The 18,503-nt window shown below is 42.6% G+C and overlaps 1 protein-coding gene across 1 annotated transcript; it reads right to left on the bottom strand.

Moving 5' to 3' along the window:
- Positions 1-6,236: 6,236 nt before the first annotated feature.
- Positions 6,237-17,426, bottom strand: KCNJ2 (potassium inwardly rectifying channel subfamily J member 2). The gene is made up of 2 exons (XM_066613376.1): positions 17,303-17,426; positions 6,237-11,425 (listed from the first exon to the last, which is right to left on the bottom strand). Exon 2 carries the CDS (start codon positions 11,208-11,210, stop codon positions 9,933-9,935), a length of 1,278 nt encoding a protein of 425 aa, XP_066469473.1. The 5' UTR covers positions 11,211-11,425; positions 17,303-17,426; the 3' UTR covers positions 6,237-9,932.
- Positions 17,427-18,503: the final 1,077 nt, after the last annotated feature.

Below are 18,503 nucleotides of genomic sequence, written 5' to 3'. Positions count from 1 at the left end.
TTCTTCAAAGATGCTGATGCTGGGCCCAATTCAAGGTGGTAGTTTTACTCTTTAAAGCCCTATCTGGCTTGGGGCTAGGATATCCAAAGAACCACCTTCTCTCATATGAACCTACCTATCCCCTAGGTTCACTGGAGGAGTAGTGGTTCATGTGGTACCTTTGGCAGAGACCAGACTTATGACAATGGAAAGCAGGCCTTCTCTGTGGTGGCACCTTTATTATGGAACTCCCTCCCAGTGAGATTAAGAACTGCCCCTTCCCTGTTAGCCTTATGGCAAGGGTTGAGGACTTTCCTTTTCCACATGTCCTTCCCTTCTTAGTTAGTTGCTTTTGGGTTTTGTGGTTGGTATTCCATATTCTGTTTTGTTGTTTTTTTTTAAATGCACTGTTCTTTATGATAGTTCACAGTGGTTGTCCTTTTAATTTCATTGCTTGCTTGCTTGCTTTTTTATTTCATTTTTTTTTCTCTATTTAGCACAATGCCGAGGGGGCTCCCTTTACTAAGAGAGAAAGTCGAGATAGAAGTCATTTAAACAAACAAGCAAGAGTCTCCACCCTACTCAAGATTGCTTTTGACAGAACATCTGTGGGGGGGGGGGGAACCATCTTCGCATCATTTCTGGGGAGACAACAAGAGATAAGCATGATCTGAAAGACTAGGACACAGGTGCCCCTTTTAGTGCGGGCGGCAACCCGCACATGCTGTGTCTCAGATCACATACATGTACACCACCCTCAGCTCATTCTCACTGGAGAAAGAGTAGGATACAAATGTAAAAAAAATAAAAGTGTGCGTGCTTGTCAGGAGCACCCGAGTTACACACACGTGCAAAACCTTGGAAAGGTCTGCTGCACAGGTCAGCTTACCAAAAATAGCACTCCTAGTTTATATTCCTTTATATTAACCAGCCTCTAGAGGTGACCTTCTTCCTTCAGATCCTGAGGGAGCCTGGTTTCTTCTTTACTCGCACAAAGCCAAAGGGGAGGGTGTGGGGCCACCTTGTCCTTCTGCAAGGCTGAAGCAGGAGCTCGCCTTTCCTCAGCTAAACACTGTATAGTGACAGTTAAGCCCTGTGGTCTAATCCTTTCTTGGCAGGAATGAGGGGGGAGGATGAGGTGAAGGAGGGAGGGAGGCTGCCTCTGAAAAACAGCTTCCATGGGATAAACAGAGCCTCCATTCTGAGAGATGGTTAGTGAAACAACTGAAGTTGCCCCAGGATTTTAAAGTCTGAGCATTGATTTTCATGCAAATGACTGGCACTTAGCTATTGCCTGTCATTAGCTATTGATATCCATAAGTTGTTCCTAACAATAATAATTTTTGTAAATCCTTGTTGAGCCTGGGGGAGGACACTGTGGCAATTTTTCTTTAAGTGTTCCCCCAATAAATCCTTAATGTAGTGGTTCTCACACATTTAGCACCGGGACCTGCTTTTTAGAATGAGAATCTGTCAGGACCCACCGGAAGTGATGTCATGACCAGAAGTGACATCATCAAGCAGGAACATTTTTAACAATCCTAGGCTACAATCCTACCTGCACTTACCCAGGAGTAAGTCCCATTTACTATCATTGTTAAAAGAATATACATAATAGCTTGTTAAAAATACCGGTCTGTAACTTTCTCCAAATGCAGTCACATACCATGGTAGCATTGTCTAATATATTAAAAATAGAATATTATAATGAATGGGGACTCACCTGAAATTGGCTTGCGACCCACCTAGTGGGTCCCGACCCACAGTTTGAGAAACTGCAATAAGAATCAGGAATGGAACATGTTCTCCTAATTACATGGTAATGTGTGCAAAAACCTCAGAGATTTAAGCACGTTCATGTACATGTTTACTCAGAAGTAAAGTCCTACTTTATTAACTGTGGCTATTCTTACGTAGGTATGCAAGATTGCACCTTCGCTTTCAAAAATGACAAACAAAGAAGGAAATCCATGCAAGGAGATGCTGTTCGTCAATGTTTTCATAACATTGGAGCTTGCAAGCAGGCTTAAAATGTGATACTAGAGATTCTCTTACTGCTTAATAATGTAACTGAAGAGCCAGAAAGTGTCCCAAGGACTCCTTGATCTCTGAAAATCTGTTACTGTCAGTGAAGGCCCAAGAAATGCAAGGTGCAGAAGATGCATCGAACACAATGCACTAAGAAAGGCTCCTGTGCAAACCCCATTAGAATGAATAGGAGGTACAAAATATGTTGCTTCTTCAACACTTGCTGGATGTCAGCTGTTGAATGACAACTAATACGTGCAGCAGTGTACAGTTTAGTACTTTGTGGGTGGGACACTCACACCTGCCATAGCTGGGTTGAACTTTTCTTAACATCTCTGGCATAGATTTGTACTACATAATCCTAGGGAAATGTTGCTTTTCCTTTGAACCACAACACACATGACATTCAAAATCTATGATATCACTCAATGTTTTCAGACCTCCTTTTGGAAACTTTAGTAGATACATTGAAAGGTCTGAGAAATGTTGATGTATTCATCCAAAAAACAAGGTGCAGTAACCCAGCGTGTCACAATTTGTGAAGCAGCCCTAAGATTCATGACTTGCATGTTTGTATCTAACCCTGGTTTCTATGGTAACGATGTCAAGCAGCTACTTTATTATGCCAATAAAGAGAGATATCGGCCAGTGTCATAGGTCTTGGAGACCTCTATAAAGCATGCAAAGGAGGCAAGTGGTTTGGAAAGGCAATGCAGTACAGGTTCCTGTTGTAAACCATTGCCAGTACCCCAGCAGTACAGTCTGTCTCTGTCTTTTCACTTAGAGTCTCCTGATTAAACAGCTTTTCAGTTAAGGGTTGTAGACCTTCTGCTTTTCAGAGATGCAGCTGTTGTCTGATAAGAGGTACATTCATTTTATACATAGTTGAACTCTTGTAGAATAAGGACAACAACCTACAATTATACTTAATGCCCACAGGTACAGATAATCCCCCATGATAGGCGCTTTAGTTCATGTGTGCAATGCATTAAAGTCTGCAGCCTCCCTTGCTTGGCTTCTGGCTGCTTTATGGACTCACTTCAAAGTGCTGGTTTGGCCTTTAAAGCCTTACTTGGACTGGGTTCAGGATATTTCCAGGACCACCTTCCTCCACTTAAGAACATAAGAATAGGCCCGCTGGATCAGGCCATAGGCCCATCTAGTCCAGCTTCCTGTATCTCACAGTGCCCAGACTAGATGGGCCTATGGCCTGATCCACTTGAACCTTCCCATGCTCTTTGAATTTTTTCAGGCCCTGCTATAGGTCCCTCTGCCCTCCTTTATAGTCTATCATGAAACTCAAAGTGCAAACAAATAGCTGAAGTGAGCAGATAGATTTCAGAGAGACACCCTGAGCCTGAAACCTAGGCGAAAACAATGTCCCTTACAAAAGATGTGTGTAGTGAGGAAAAAACACATTGTGGGAGTCCACAGTGGCAAGAATACATTCTGTACAAGCTTCTTGTGACATTTTGGACTTTGAGACCATGTGCTGTGGGATACGATATGCATCCGGCCTCTTGTGTGGTATAAGCATGTACTAGGGTGCATTGTATACCTTGTTCTGACACAAACTGTTCCTTTAAAGAAATAGTATATGAAGACATTGGTCCACTTCACATATTTGTCCTGAAGCAAAACAAACACACCTGTGTGAATCTGTGGGGCACACACAAACCACATTTGTTCACAGAAGATTCTCAGTGAGGTAAGCAATTTTATTTGGCATGGAGACAAATTACTAGTGCCAGAGATTTTCTCCTAAGGAGTAAAAAAAAAAAGACTGGGAGGGGGATGTTGTGGTAATATGATCACGACGGATTGGAGCAGGAAAAACAACGAATTGTTTTAGTAAAGCGTTGTATTGCAATGGTAGGAACATCTTATTGCCAGATTGATAGCGAAATAATAGGATTCCATTGTTTGGCTTTAAAAAAGCATTTGGAAATGGGCTTTGAGGTAATATATTTGCATGTTATTCACTTTACTATGGGGGTACTGTATATGAATGTATGTGTGCTGAAGCAAAATGTCACATGAATTCAAACTGCAGTAAATAAGTATTTTCTTTTTAAATTCTATTTTGAAATGATATCATTAAGCAGCTATTAAATAGTGCTGATGAACTTTATGGCAATATTGTTGAGATCAACTTGCTAGTTACTGTATATATTTACATCATTCCCTAAACACCAACTCCAAAGTCAACACAATAGTTGGAAAAATATTGATTTGGTGTTGCATATAACTATGAATTATGCTTGAGAATATTTTCTTCATTTCAGCTGCGCATACACCATATAAGAGAATCCAGTCCTCATCCCTTAAGCCATTTCTGCCCAACATTGCATGTACACAACAGGGATCAAATGTGTACACCTGTGGGCTGAACAGAAATGGGTTATTAATAAATACCTACAAATTCACTACAGTCAAGTATATATGCATCAGAATGAGCACCAAGATTGAACAACAGTATTTGTTTGCACAACGGATTTTCCCCCCTCACCTCAAGTACTGCAGCTCTCTATCTATAATTACAATTCAGAAAACATGTTGTGGTCCTTTCACCAAAAGCCTTCCCTTCTCTTCCACCTGATGCAAAACAGAGAGGAATCCAGTTCACCACAGCAGATAGGAGAGGAAGGAAGGATGAGTAGTACTGCTATATCAGCAACTGGAGGAGTTGCATCTTTGTCCTGCCTAGAAGAAGAACAGACAATAGGGTTACAGGGGACCCCTCGAGATACAAAATTAAACTGACTTCTGAATATTTTTCCATTTAATAAGCCATGAAAGACACATTTTTGTCTTCAAATACAGTGCAGCATATTGCAAATCTCCCAAGATCCAGCCCTTGTGTATTATAGAGACAGATAACACCAAGGCTACCCAAGGGTTCTAAGAAAATTGACTCTTTATCAAGAACCATCTCGAGAAGGCTGCAAAAAGAATGATACTTAGAAGGATGGTGATCAAAGCCAATGTGGTATAAACAACATCCACCTTTCAATAAGTACAAAAATACTTTGACACCCCACTGCTCTTGGTTGTCACCAGCAAAAGAAATAGGTTCGACTTTCAGCACTTATTCTGTAAGGGTAAAGCTGCAATCATACATCTGCGTTTCTCAAAGTACATAAGAACATAAGAAGAGCCCCACTGGATCAGGCCAAAGGCCATTTAGGCCAATTTCCTCTGTCTCACAGTGACCCACCAAATGCTTCAAGACAACAAGACACAACCTGCATCCTGGTGCCTTCCCTTGCATCTGGAGCAAAGTGTGCTCCTAGAAGCTCCTAGGGGCTTCCTCATACTTCTTCCAGGGCTCCATGAGCACACCATAAGTGGCAGCCATCTGCTCAGTGTTGTGCCACTCTACGCAACCTCCAGTGCTCTGGGGTTCCCCGGAACCCCACACATGTGCCAGTGGGGCTCCCCCAAGACTCCATGGGAAGTGTAAAGGGCTCCAGAGACTTACAAGTTTGAGACTTGCTGCTATATACACTCCTGTAAGTCCTACTGAGCTACTTCCTTCAGAGACATATCTTAGATATGCAAGGGCGCAATCCTAATGATTGGTTAGGCAAGTCCCATGCACCGGACCAGGAGAATCGTAAACGTGCCATAAAGCATGTTTGCACCTCCTTGTGTGTCCCCTGGGTCGGTGCAGGGATGCACGCTGGCCCACGGAGGCTGCATCCAGCCTCTGCACCAACGCATGGAGGGAAGGTTGCGTTGGCTGAGCTTGGCTGATGCAGGGGTCTGGGGAGGAGGCAGAGAGGAGATGGGAGGGAGATGTTCCAGGGCGGGGCAAGAGTGGGCAGGGGGTGTTTTGGGGAGTGGGCAGGCGGAGCTGGGATCCTGCAGTTATGCTGGATTCCAACACTCTTCCCCGAGCAGCACAGAACAGCTCCAAGCCACTCCATTCTCTTTGGACTTATGGCACCTTCTGAGGTGGTGCAGGTCTGAGGAGACCCATTGGGGCTGTGATGACTTACCAGGGGGTAAGAGTTTCCCCTTGCCTCCTGATGAGTCGATTCTGGCCCCAATCTTGTGCTGGACAGAAAACAGGTTTATGCTACATGATGCATAATATGCTACAGGTTCATGGTGCAATAGAGTAATTTAAGAAAGCTAATGGGAAAACCATATTTGGGTATGTTTTAGTCAGACAGCATGACCATACAGTTATGTAGTGACACCTCTTTAGAGATTTGACATACATGTGCAAGAATACTTTATTTTTTATTTAGAAATAATAAAATTAGACATTATATATATAATATATATATATAAATCTGTACAGTCCATGATTTGTGCAGTACATTAGGAAGACTTTGATACAAAAGGCTGCAAACAGGAAAATAGTAAGGGAGAACGATTGTCGAAATGCCTATATGTTTGTTCACCTTACAAACAGCTGCAGGACAGAAAATCCATTTATGAGAGAACAAAGACAGATCTCTCAGGTTGCCTGTGCAGCTTTATTGAAAATAGTCAACAGCAGCCAAACATTTTTTTAAAGACATTACAGTACTTCTCAGTTTTCTTTGTAATCCTGCCTCTTTCCCAACCCCCAAAACAGAAGAACAGAAATATAGAATCGAAACCCTTTGTCTTTGCCAAATGAAAGCAAGTGCAATAGAATTAGATGAGATGAATAAGCTGACTGTGGAGTAGATCCAAAGCAACATATCCATGCAGTGATTTTGTTATCAGACCACATAGAAGCAATACATGTTCATTGCCTCTCTTGCATGCGCCTTGTGTAAGATTTTTCATTCTGAAAAAGAAAAAGGAGCTCCCTTCAAGAAGAAAATTATGGCTTATCGTTTCAGTTCCAGTAAATGTGGCTTTCATGTGCAACCCACATTCCAGTGCTGTCAATAGGAAATTTCACATAAATCTGAATTGTCAGTGATTGCACCATCAGCCTGAACTGCTGATATTTTGTTACTGAATATTTTGTTAATATTCAGTTACTAAAATATATCCCATATCTGAAACTTCACAGCCATCATGGAACCTAAGCTAAACCTCCCAAGGCATGTTTTTTTAAAAGTAATTCTGAAAACAGTTAAGGGTCAGAAGGTACCATGATATACACAATGAATGTTTTTTTTTTTTCCCTCTGCCGAGCAGTTTGCACATGCTGAAACCAACAGGTAAAGACAAAGGGTTACCAGAAGAAAATAAGAATATAATCCAGCAGAGAACAAGATTCATTATCCACTCTCATCCAGTCTCCAGCAGTCTAAAAGGAGGTAAAGATTTCAATAGCAAGGGGAAAAAAACACGATCAAGTTAAACATCCATGCCTAAATAAATAACAAAAAAAACTCATAGCATTAGAAAACCCCATAAGGCTTGCAAATATTTGCTAAAAACCATGCTAACCAGTAGCATCGTAAGTTCTAACTGATGCCATCATGGCCTTTTCGTCTGTCATTCTCTTTTTAAATGGACTTCTATTTACATTTGGCTTTAAATATGAAAATACTTGATAAACTTTATAAAAAAGTACATTTTTGTTTTTTAAAAAATTTCTGAAAAAAACACAAAACCCTGCATCTTAGAAAAGAAAAAAATTAACTCTGCACCAGAAAAAGAGGAAATTAGTCTTTAGAAAAATCCCTTTCTGTGTTTTAAACAAATATATTCAACACTTTCTTGACCCACCTTTCCCTTTAATGTTTCATCTCAAGTCTTGCAAGTGGGAACTTTGTGCATTTTGGAGTAATTTCCTCCCTCGTTTTTTTAACATGTCACTGAATACTCTTTGGTTTGCACTTTTTTTTTCCTTTGCAAAAAAAATCACAATAGCAGCACAAGTCACATTCAATTGCTTTCCTTGCTTCTCTGACCCAGAGTCTCTAATCGGGATGCTGTGCATATGTAGGTCCCCCCCTTTTTAGAATTAACCTCAGTACATTGTATATAAACAATATCTGGCTTAGGAAAGAGGGAAGATAACCCATTCTACCTGCATTTGCAATATCCAATCCCTGTACCTTAGAACCCACCTTCTCGGTTCAAGTTAAATCCCATTCTAACGGGGAAATGCCACGTTTCTGCACTTGCCTCCTTTCACCAGGCAGTCAGGGGCCAAAGGCCTCCTCATATGTTTATTAGCAAATAGCATTTGATCCAGAACAAGCTATTTTTAATGGCATACAGTGAGATCCAATACTGTAAAAGAGGTTTTGATCCCAGGGTGTCACCCTCACCTTCCATCTGGAGAGCTGCATGTCTATAATCTATGGGTGCAGCTAAAATGGTACACTTGATCTTAGAGGCACATAGAATTTTTAAAGCGTTCTTGGCAAGGGACCCAAAAATACCATTAAAGTCACAGTTCAGCAGAGGGCCACAAAGGTTTTTCCAAAGGTTTCACTTCAGATATTACATCCACTGATTATCTGATTGATGCTTATCAAGTAATAAGAAAAAACACCAAAACAAAAAAGGGAACTCTTTTACAGTATTGTTCCCTTCAAAGAAATGACCCCTTCCACTATCTAGTGGAGTAGCTAGCTCAAAGTAGCACACATTTCTGCTACCCTAGCCCATAGAAGGAGAAGCAGCCCAACTGCCATTCCCCCAAAAGCTACACTGACATCTTGTTGCTGACATCATGTTGCATGCCTACTCCAATCAACGTCTATGCAGAATCAATGGTTTTCCCAATGTCTAGCAAATTCAAACTAGAAATATGTTGGATGTCATTTGGATCACAATCATGGCCTCTGTTGCATTTGGCTCAGTCCCTTAAAATGCTGCTCCACTTCTAACAGGGTTCTAGAAGCTACGTTGGAATGTATATGTGACTCTTGACCTTCTACACAGCCTTGCTGGTGTTTAGCAAACAGAAAAGAACATATATTTGCTCCCTTCCACTCAACATTTCTCTTTAAGAAAACAAGAAACTCAGAAGCTTATTTGTCCATGTGGGGGAGCAGAAAGAGGACTCCTGGATGTATCTGAAATTTTACTTTTGAATAAGGTGCATTACAAAAATACTCCACACATAAGGACCTTTGGAAAGGAAAAATAGTCTAAGGTCAACCTATTTTTTACTGTTTAGTTAAAGCAGCCTCTTCTACTTAAATAAAAAGTTTACTGTGCAAAAGTGTGCATTTTTCTCTTTGGTATTCACTTAGGTAGTTCTGAAATTAAAATATATTTTAGATGAAAAAAATATCCATCCCATTTCCAAACACGAATTAAAAAAAACAAAAACTCTTGCTGTAGGCTATTGCATGGCCTTGTGTTATGTAACACTCCTTATGTAACTGGATAGTACAAGAGAGAAATTGATTCTAGCCACCAAACTACTGGCCTCAACAAAAGTTCAGAATCCCCAGCATCGCCAGTCACTTTGACTGACAGAGCTTTGAAACTAACAAGTCCAACACTGAGGGTTTTATCTCCTTTTTAGAGAAAGGAAAGAGAGAAAAGATACTACACTGCGACAAAAACATTACAATTTGTGTTCATGTAGTTAGCAGCAACTTAAAAAAAATTAAGGCAGTTTCTTGCCTTTGTTATGCCATTAAAAACATTCTTGTTCCCAAGAGAGAAGCATTCTGGGAGGGGGGAAAAAGATGACAAACGATAAAACTCAACTAAAGCTTGCCCGCAAGTTCAAGTTTTGTAAAAAAATATATACATAATTTATTCTACAACATATATGTGCCTTCGAGTCATGCGTAGACATCATTAGTGCTTTAAGTTCCAAGTCTGCTCTTCTGCTGTTCCTCCTCTGAAGCCAGCACTGAAAACCGGCCCAGCCTGCCTCCTTGGAGATGCATGTCCACCTCCACTCAACAGTACCGTCATCTGAAAAACCGCTTGTGGCCACCTGTCAAGACAGAGTGCCCTATTACTGACATTTTAACCACAGTGGACACCACTCCTCTCAGTCATATTTCAGATTCTCGCCTTAACGGCCTAGGCTCTAAGGGCACACCTGCTTGACTATGATGGTCCATGTCTGGACGGGTGTCTGTACTTGTGCTCTCAGGCACCCCATTGTCACTGTCATCTTCCTCTTTGCCTGTGAGGGCCACTTCATTCTCATAGCAAAATGAATTTGTGTTAGAGAGAATGTATTTCTTCTCCGCCAAGTCTCTGGCACTACAAAGGGGTGTGTTCGGCACTTCGTATGTTTTGTGGAACCTGGAGTAGTCCACTTTATAGTAGTTTTTCTCTTCAAATAGTACAGGCTCGTAGCGGTGGCCCCAGAGGATTTCATTTGCCAGGTATGAGCTACGGCACTGTGTGGTCATGGCTGTGGCTTCCACCATGCCTTCCAATATGACTACAATCTCAAAGTCTGCATTATCCATGTCCTGCTTACTTAAGTCATACAGAGGGCTCTCTTCGTCTATTTCATGGACAATGGTGATGGGTGAAACCAAAAAAATGCGATCTATCCCACTGTCAAACCCAACATTGATGTCTATTTGATCAAGGGGGATGTATTCTCCTTCAGTGGTGATCCGGGATTTGAGGAGCTGAGCTCTAACATGTGCTTCCACAAGGTGACTTTTGCGCAGGTTCCCAACCCTCCACATCAAGGACAGTTTCCCATCCCTCATCGCTATTACAGCATTGTGGCTGAAGATGAGGGTCTCGTTTCTCTTTTTAGGTTTAGCCATCTTAGCCATGACGGCACCAATGATGAAGGCGTCAATGATGCAGCCAACTATTGACTGGAAGACTACCATGAAGACGGCAATGGGGCACTCATCTGTGACGCACCTAAAGCCATAGCCAATTGTCGTCTGTGTTTCAATGGAGAAAAGGAAGGCTGCAGTGAAGCTACGCACTTCAGAGACACAAGGCCTGTCCGTCTTCTCTAGGTCCCCGTGCAATAAGGCAATCAGCCAAAACACACAACCAAAGAACAGCCATGAGAGGATGAAAGCCAGACAGAAGATGAGCAGCATCCACCTCCAGCGGATGTCCACGCAGGTTGTGAAGATATCTGCTAGGTAACGCTGTCCTTTTTCACCCACGTTAATGAACTGGACGTTGCAGTGGCCATCTTTCTTGACAAACCGGCTCCTGCACTGTTGCCGGGTGTGTACCTTGCTCTTCCCGTTTCCAAAGCCGTTGGCAACTGCCATAGTTGCCAGCTTCATGCCGTCTTCCTCCGAGGAAACTATGCTGTAGCGGTTGGTTCGCACGCTGCCCATTGCGTCCACTGTGGACTGTGGTGCTTCTGCTTTAGAAAACAGTCTGAGTTTCTGCAGAACCCTTTGGAGAAACAGTTTTGAATGTTCTAGTGGAACACACTCAGAAGAAAAAAGGGAGAGGCTGTGTCTCCGTCAGTCCCCGACTGCACTGAGGAGAGTCTTCGGATATTCCGAACTACCTTAGCAACTAATCATCTGCTACGAGGAAACATGGCCTGTAACAAGAGGGAAAAAAACTGAGTCAGCAATAGTTAGAAAATGCATTGTCTGCTATCTTACCACTGGATCTTAGTGAAATCATTTTGGGATTCCTGGAAGAGATAATTTTTTTGAAGCGTTATGCAACAGTTTTTAATTTGTTTGCACACGATGAAAGTTTGCTCTTTTGCAGGATTTACCTCCATATCAGATACAAATCTAAAAAAAAATACCTGAATATTTTGTTTCAATAAAGAAATCCATGAAGCACTAAACTAATAGAAACTTTTTATTCTCATGTAAGAAAACATGAAGAGTTCCACTAACTGACATGAGGCAATACTAAACTTTTGTGGGATACTCTGAACGTTGATTATAAAAGACTGGAAGCAATTTGATCCATGGGTGATCTTTGCCAGCCCTGAATTTTCACCCTTGTCTTGAGTGCCACGTAACACAATTGCCTGCAAGATGAATAAGTTGGCACTGAAATAATCTGCAGATACAAACTTCACGAAGCTCTGAATTTACATAATGAAAAATCACACCCATTAAATACAAGTTACAATTATTTGGTTAAAAAAATGCAAATGAAGCATATCCTCTGCTATACAAACCAAACCATGGGAGCAACTGTACAGAAGCATTTGCCAAGAATGCACCTTTTGTGTCAAGAGATGCATGCATTGGGGCATTTAGCGAGCAGACTTGATGGCCCTGATTTAGCACTGGCTGTGCACAACAGCTGGAGGCCCCATATTAGGATGCATAGCCTTATTAATAGTGCAATTTTCGGCATGCTTACTAAGAAGCTGGGTCTCCCAAGACTGCCTAAGGTGGCATGCCAAGTGCTGTCCCCCTTTACCCAATTACATGCCAACCTCTGCTCCGCCCACTCTCCAATGTTCTAGCTCAGCATTCTCCCCCCTTCCACATTTCCTCTTCCTCTCTGTTTCTTTTCTAATCCAAGGTGTGGAAGGAGAAGGAGGAGTAATGGAAGCATGTAGACAGAGAGAGAGATGGGCAGCCTACCACCAACCTGCTGCCCAAGGCAACCAGCTCAGTTGGTCTCATGACTTGGCTGGCCCTGCTAATAAGTCCTACCAAGTTTGTTGGAACCTACCCCTTGGTAAGCATGTTTAGGTCTGCAGCTCCAGCCACAAGCAGCCAATTCATATTCACACTGCCAGCCTGTCAATCCAAAAGTTTGCTTCCGCATGGTGTGTGTAATGTCATTTTATGAAAATTAGTGCTAAGAATAAAAACATTCATCTAATAAGACTTCTCAAGTCAAGTGTTTGAACAGGCTGAAGTGGTTATAATTTGCATTTGCAAGGCTGAAGAACTGTCATATATAGCTTGGACTCACTTATGTACATAAGAGTGTATTTAAAAAAGAAAACCCTAGAGAGAAATCATGTGTAATCAGATCCTTGCATGTTTATTCAACCTAAGCACATTTACTTAGACGTAAGTCCCACTGAACTCAATAGAACCTACTTCTCAGTGTTTAGGACTGTAACCTTAGAGAAGTTTCAGCTTATTTTAGGGAAATAAGTCATTCTTTCTAACCTTCGACTTCATAAGATCCAAATACCCTATCTAAAAATTCAGCAGGCAACAAGCAATAGTCATGCCAATTTTTAACAATTATTACCTGTCTCTGCTCAGAGCACTCATGTTTATTTCATAAGACATATATAAGGCATCTTTTTAATAATGTACTCCTAAATAAAAAAGGAATACTATATTACTTTTGCACAACAGGAAATCCAATACACTTCCTGAAATTTAATGAATGAACATTCACTTAATTCCATAGATCATCAAAATAAATAGTTCCACCTAAACTAACATTGGGTCATATGAAACAAGTTCAAAATCTAACACCCAAATAAAAACAAAAATGAACATTCTTAGGTCAGGGGATCTCTAATACATGCCATCAGATGGTGCTGTATAAACTTCTGTCTAATTTTTTGGACCACAGACAAAAGTAACCTTATAAAAGACAGTACTGTACTTTAACTGACAACAGAAAGCAAATATCACAATAATTCAAAATGGAAAGTCTAGCAGGATGTACAAGTCTATCCCTAGGTTCTGAGTACTCATCAGGATAATTCAGAAGAAATTATCAGCAAGTCTTTTATTGCAAGATATCGTTTGGCAGCATCTGACAATTCATGTATGCGCATGTGCCCTAACCAGCTCTAACATATTGGTACATAAGGCCTGATTACCTTACAGTTTTCCTATAGCCTCTGATCTAGTTTTTAGTCCAACTAGAATTTAAACCTCCAAGGCAAAATATTTTCAGTGTTTGCACTATTTTACTGTTGGCATATAAACACACCTAAAGATCAAAACAAGATGAAGTCAATTTACTGTCTGTGTTTACACCAAATAAGAACTTAATTGAAAAATTGCTTTCTTGGTGTGCAGATTAATCATTTTTCAGTAACCACATTCTATAATCACTATCATGTTGCACCCCCATGTTCAAATTACATTTTCTTCCTAGTCAGTGGAAACAGTAGATAACTGTGCACATAGTGCTGGGGATAGTTTTTCCATTAGATTTAAAGGAAGAAAACAAGCCAGCTATAACATCTGAAGTGATGTCTATATGAGACTTTCCAAAGCCACCTTGACCTCTGGGCATTTGTTTGAATTCCAAGCATCACTCACACATAATACCAGCTTCCTATGAAATGCTTGCTACATTTAGAATCCTAGAAATAGCATCAAGTATCTATTATTGGCAGATTTCCACTACCAGTAATAGTAATTGTTCCATATGTTGTACACTTGCATGGTATAATTAGTTAATAGAGTTTTACCACTGCCTGTGGAAACAAACCCTGTACCCAGTTTGGCTAAACTTAAACCATGAACCTAGGTTGCAATTCTTTTCTTTCAGATGGACTACATCTAGATGCTCATGCAGCAAGATTCTGGCACACCACTTGTAACAATTTTGGCTATATCTCTTTTCCTTTAACAAGCACACAAAAAGGGCACATGCTGCTTTAAGTAACAAAGCTACAAGCAGAGGTGGGGGTAGGGGGTTAATTTTCACAAGGAAATCTTCAGACAAGGGTGATGACAATACAGTAGCAGATACAGAAATGGCAGCACAATCCTATGCATATCTGCTTCAATGGGGCTTACCTCTCAGGTAAGTGTGTAGGATGGTAGAAGTACTCAGAAGTAAGTACCATTAAAGCCAAAGGTGCTTACTCCCAGATAAGTGTGGATTGGATTGCAGCCTAAGTCCCATAACAAAAAGAAATGGTAGAGTTCCTGCAATTTATCCAAGCAACATCAAGCTCTGCAAATATTTAGAAAATACTTGCATATCTTTGACACATATTCATTTTATTGGATACAGGCACAGAACTGTTACAGTTTCATTACTAAACTGGTTCTCCTTCAAATGTACAACGCAGATATAGAATTTGGGATGAGTCAGGATATGGCCCTGTAAAAATGCTTTACAGGTATGTAGCTTGGCAGTGAAATGATTAGTCTCAGAGGATTCTGAACAGCCCCCTCTTGGTGTATGCCTGTCACAAATGCACATGCACACACACCCTTCGGAGATACAAACGTCACATCAACCTCACTATCCAAAGTGAATAGCCAACATCATATCTGGCAATGCACTTTGCTCATATAGCCAGAGCTTTCAGGGTTCCTTGCCAATTCATTCTTGCATCACCAGTGCCTGTCCTAGTCTTCTGGAACAAGTCATAATACTGAAAGATAGGCAGATGTCTGCAGTCGTCCCCCCTCCCTTTCAACCTGTCTCCACTTCTCCTGCCCACCACCAGGCTTCCCACACACTGTTGGAGAGAAACATATGCTGAATGTTAGCCCACCTGCTAGAATGATGTAGTATAGATCAAGCTCCTCCAAGCCACAACTATGATTAGGAGCAGCGATGAAAGGGCAAATGGTGCCAATCTGATGGCTCTCTATTGCTGAAAGTTTCTACAGTACTTTATTAGCCAATATAGCCATTTAAATATAAATAAGCCCAGTATATAAATAAGCTTTAATATTCCCCACCACACTGTCTGTTTGGGGGAGGAAAGCAATTCATCTGATGAAGTAGACAGCAATCCACAAAAGCTTGTGCTGAAAAAAAAAATGCATTGGTCTTTAAGGTGCTTAAAAAAATTTACAGACCTTGCAAGCAGGTGCAGACAGAGTCAAGGAAAAAAAAATGTACAAATGATGGGTTCTGAATGTGTGCAAGCTGCTCTTTGCCAAAAGCTCTGGAACACAAGCAGCCCCCTGACATTAAACACAGTAACATTTAGTGGCTGAAAACTGCAGTGCTGAAACAGGAAAGAAGCAAGTCCAAAAGAAAAAGAAAGGTCTCAGGCTGATCAGAGATTTGAGATGTTAAGAGAGGAGAGAAAGAGAGAGACCATTAATGAGCACACAGTAGCTATTCCCCAGTTGTCACCACACGCCTCTACTGAGGCTGTGCAAGGCACATGTTGCTAAGTGAACTTAACTGCTACCGTCTTCTGCTCTGGGTAAACAGAACGGCTATGAGCCAGAGCACAAATCAGAGTACACACACCTCTTCAAGTTGCTCAGGTAGTCTCTTCAATCTCCCATGACCAGTAGGCTACTAACTGCAACTCAATTTCACTTTTGTCAGCAGTCAGTGCCCAGAGTTCTCTAACATCTTGCTATGATAGGATCAACATTTTCTTTTCAAAAACAATGAAAATGTTTGGGGGCGGGGGGGGGGGAAGAAGTGGATGGAGGAAAACTTTGTGGGAAAGGGGGAAGGGATGAACACCTTTGGATCTGATATCCTGCCTCTTTGGAGGAGATGGCAAGATATTTCTAGATGATGACAAAGTAACTACAAATGACAGAGTCTTCACGGGGGGGGGGGAGAGGGTCACTGACAAGCTGATGATGATGGAAAAGCAACCATGCAAAAAGGTAAGGGACAGAATAGAGAAAATATACACAGCTTGAAAACACACACACAGAGTGAAGTGGAAATATCGTTGGGAGGGGGTGGGAGAAAGAGTGATAAGGGAGATGTATATCCTTTTTTAAAAAAATTTTCACAATAGCTTTCCAGCTGTAGAAACAGCTACAAGTTCAAAACATTCCTGCTTCAGCACAAACTGTTTTTTCAAATGGCAAGGTATATAACAGCAATGCCAAAATGATCTATTCTTTTATTTCATTTTTTAAAAACTGTGATGAATCAACCTAAGAGATGCACTCTCTCTGAGAACGTAAGGCCGTGAAGAATGTTTTGCTTTTAATATTAAAAAAAAAATGTAAAAAGAAACAAAAAAAATCCACAAGTGGTTTTGGTACATCTTGGAAAAAGAACAGTCCGTATGTGATATTTTAGGCTGTTGTGAAAGAGGTTTGAGTGCATGGTGAGGACCTAAGGGTTTAGATGCTGTGACCTATTCCTGAGTCACAGCATATTTGCAATCCCAGGCCAGAAAGGAAAAAGCAAAAATAATCCAGAGCTCACTGTAGCTGGCAGAATCCATAGCCAGCCTCTACCCAAAACAGTTCATTGCAAAGGCAGCTTGATGCAGTGCAAGTTGGGAGCACAGATTCAGCAATTCCACCCAAATCTACTTGCAACTCTTGCCAAAGCTATCGAGACCAAAGACTGAACCTGGTGCTTGAAGTTTACACATCTGAAGTCCTTCCTGCCCATTCTAGCAAGCATTAGAACCGGATCTTGCTTTTCAAAGGCAGCCTCTCCAGCTGATCTGTTCTAGTTTGCATCAGAGAGCAACTGTGCCACAGCAGCACTTGAAAACTGAGAGGTTTCTCTTTTTTTGAAAGGAGAAACTTAAAAAGTTGGAGGAGAAAGAGAAAGTCTTGCTTACCTGTCGGTGAATTTTAAGCTGGGCAATTATACTGTTAAAAGATCAGATCCAGTGGTGGGTAAACCATCCCCAGGCTCCCTAAGCCCCAGGCAGCCGCCAGCTGCACCCTTTGCAAGTGAAACCACTGAATAAGCTACTGCTTCTCTTTGGAGCCTACCCATGTGATTTTTAATACCGGCTCTCCAGTCTCCGCCCCCGAGGGCCACCCTGGACCAATCAGAGTTGGGGGGCTGTCACCGGAGAGCCTGGAGCTCGGTTACAGTTCCTTCGCCCGGGGATTCTTGGAGAGGAGGGCGAGGGAGGCAGAGCCGTGCTCTTCCCTGCCTGTGTCTGTCCGGGGCGAGACCCGAGTGACACAAGAGGATCGCCGTCTCCACCTGCAGCGCCCATCTCCGGCCCCTGTGGTGGCTCTGCAGAAAGCCAAGGCGGCTGCACTGACCCCCCAGGAAAATGTGCTCCGGCGAGGCACGGGTCACTCCTGCCAGTGGGTGGGTGGGTAGGTGAGGCACCCGACTCGTGTGCCGCCCCCGGAGCCAAATAAACCAAAGGGGCGTCTTCCCGGAGGGCTGCTTCTGGAGTCCTGGGATGCTGCTGCGTCTGACTGCGGGAAAAGGAGCTCTGGCCAGGCAGGTGGCCGTGGATGCAGGCGGCGAGCAGGGAGGTGCCGGGGCGCAGTGCCAGGGAGACAGAAAGCAGGAGAGGAGGAGGAGTGGGAAGGGAAGGAAGAAGGTGCAACCAGGAGGAGGCGAGAGGTGGTGGAGGCAGCAAGGGGCTGAGGAGAACAGGCTAGAGATGCTCCCCCTCCCTGGGGGCACTGACTGGGAACAAGATTGCAGGGAGCGGGAGGCCGGTGGAACCCGGTCGCGGGAAAAGAAGGGGAGGGAAAGCTGGAGATGTCCAAAGTGAGGGGACTCTCAGGAAGGAGTGATGGGGAGGGGCGCTTGTGTGTGTGGGGGGGGGGGGATCTGTGGCCAGTGCAGGGCCAAAGTGCCCACACACTTTCCCCAGTGCAGAAGCCCAAGCGGGGCCAGGCCTCCAAGCCACACACATTTCAGCTGGTCCCCCGGAGCGAGGAGGCGGAGTGCGCGCTCCCCTCCGACGCCACCGAGCAGGTGCAGCTTCTGCTGGCCTGGCGGGCAGCGGTGACATCCTGTTGAATGTGCTCAGGAACAAGGCGGGGGGGGGGGAGGAAGAGAATGGA

Source organism: Tiliqua scincoides, chromosome 2, assembly GCF_035046505.1.
Source record: "Tiliqua scincoides isolate rTilSci1 chromosome 2, rTilSci1.hap2, whole genome shotgun sequence".
Lineage (NCBI taxonomy): Eukaryota > Metazoa > Chordata > Lepidosauria > Squamata > Scincidae > Tiliqua > Tiliqua scincoides.
The sequence above is the reverse complement of the archived record's forward strand: the minus strand, read 5'-3'. Positions and strand labels throughout refer to the sequence as shown.

Coding starts and splice junctions, on each gene's coding strand:
- KCNJ2 (XM_066613376.1), bottom strand. CDS start 11,210: ATGGGCAGCGTGCGAACCAACCGCTACAGCATAGTTTCCTCGGAGGAA.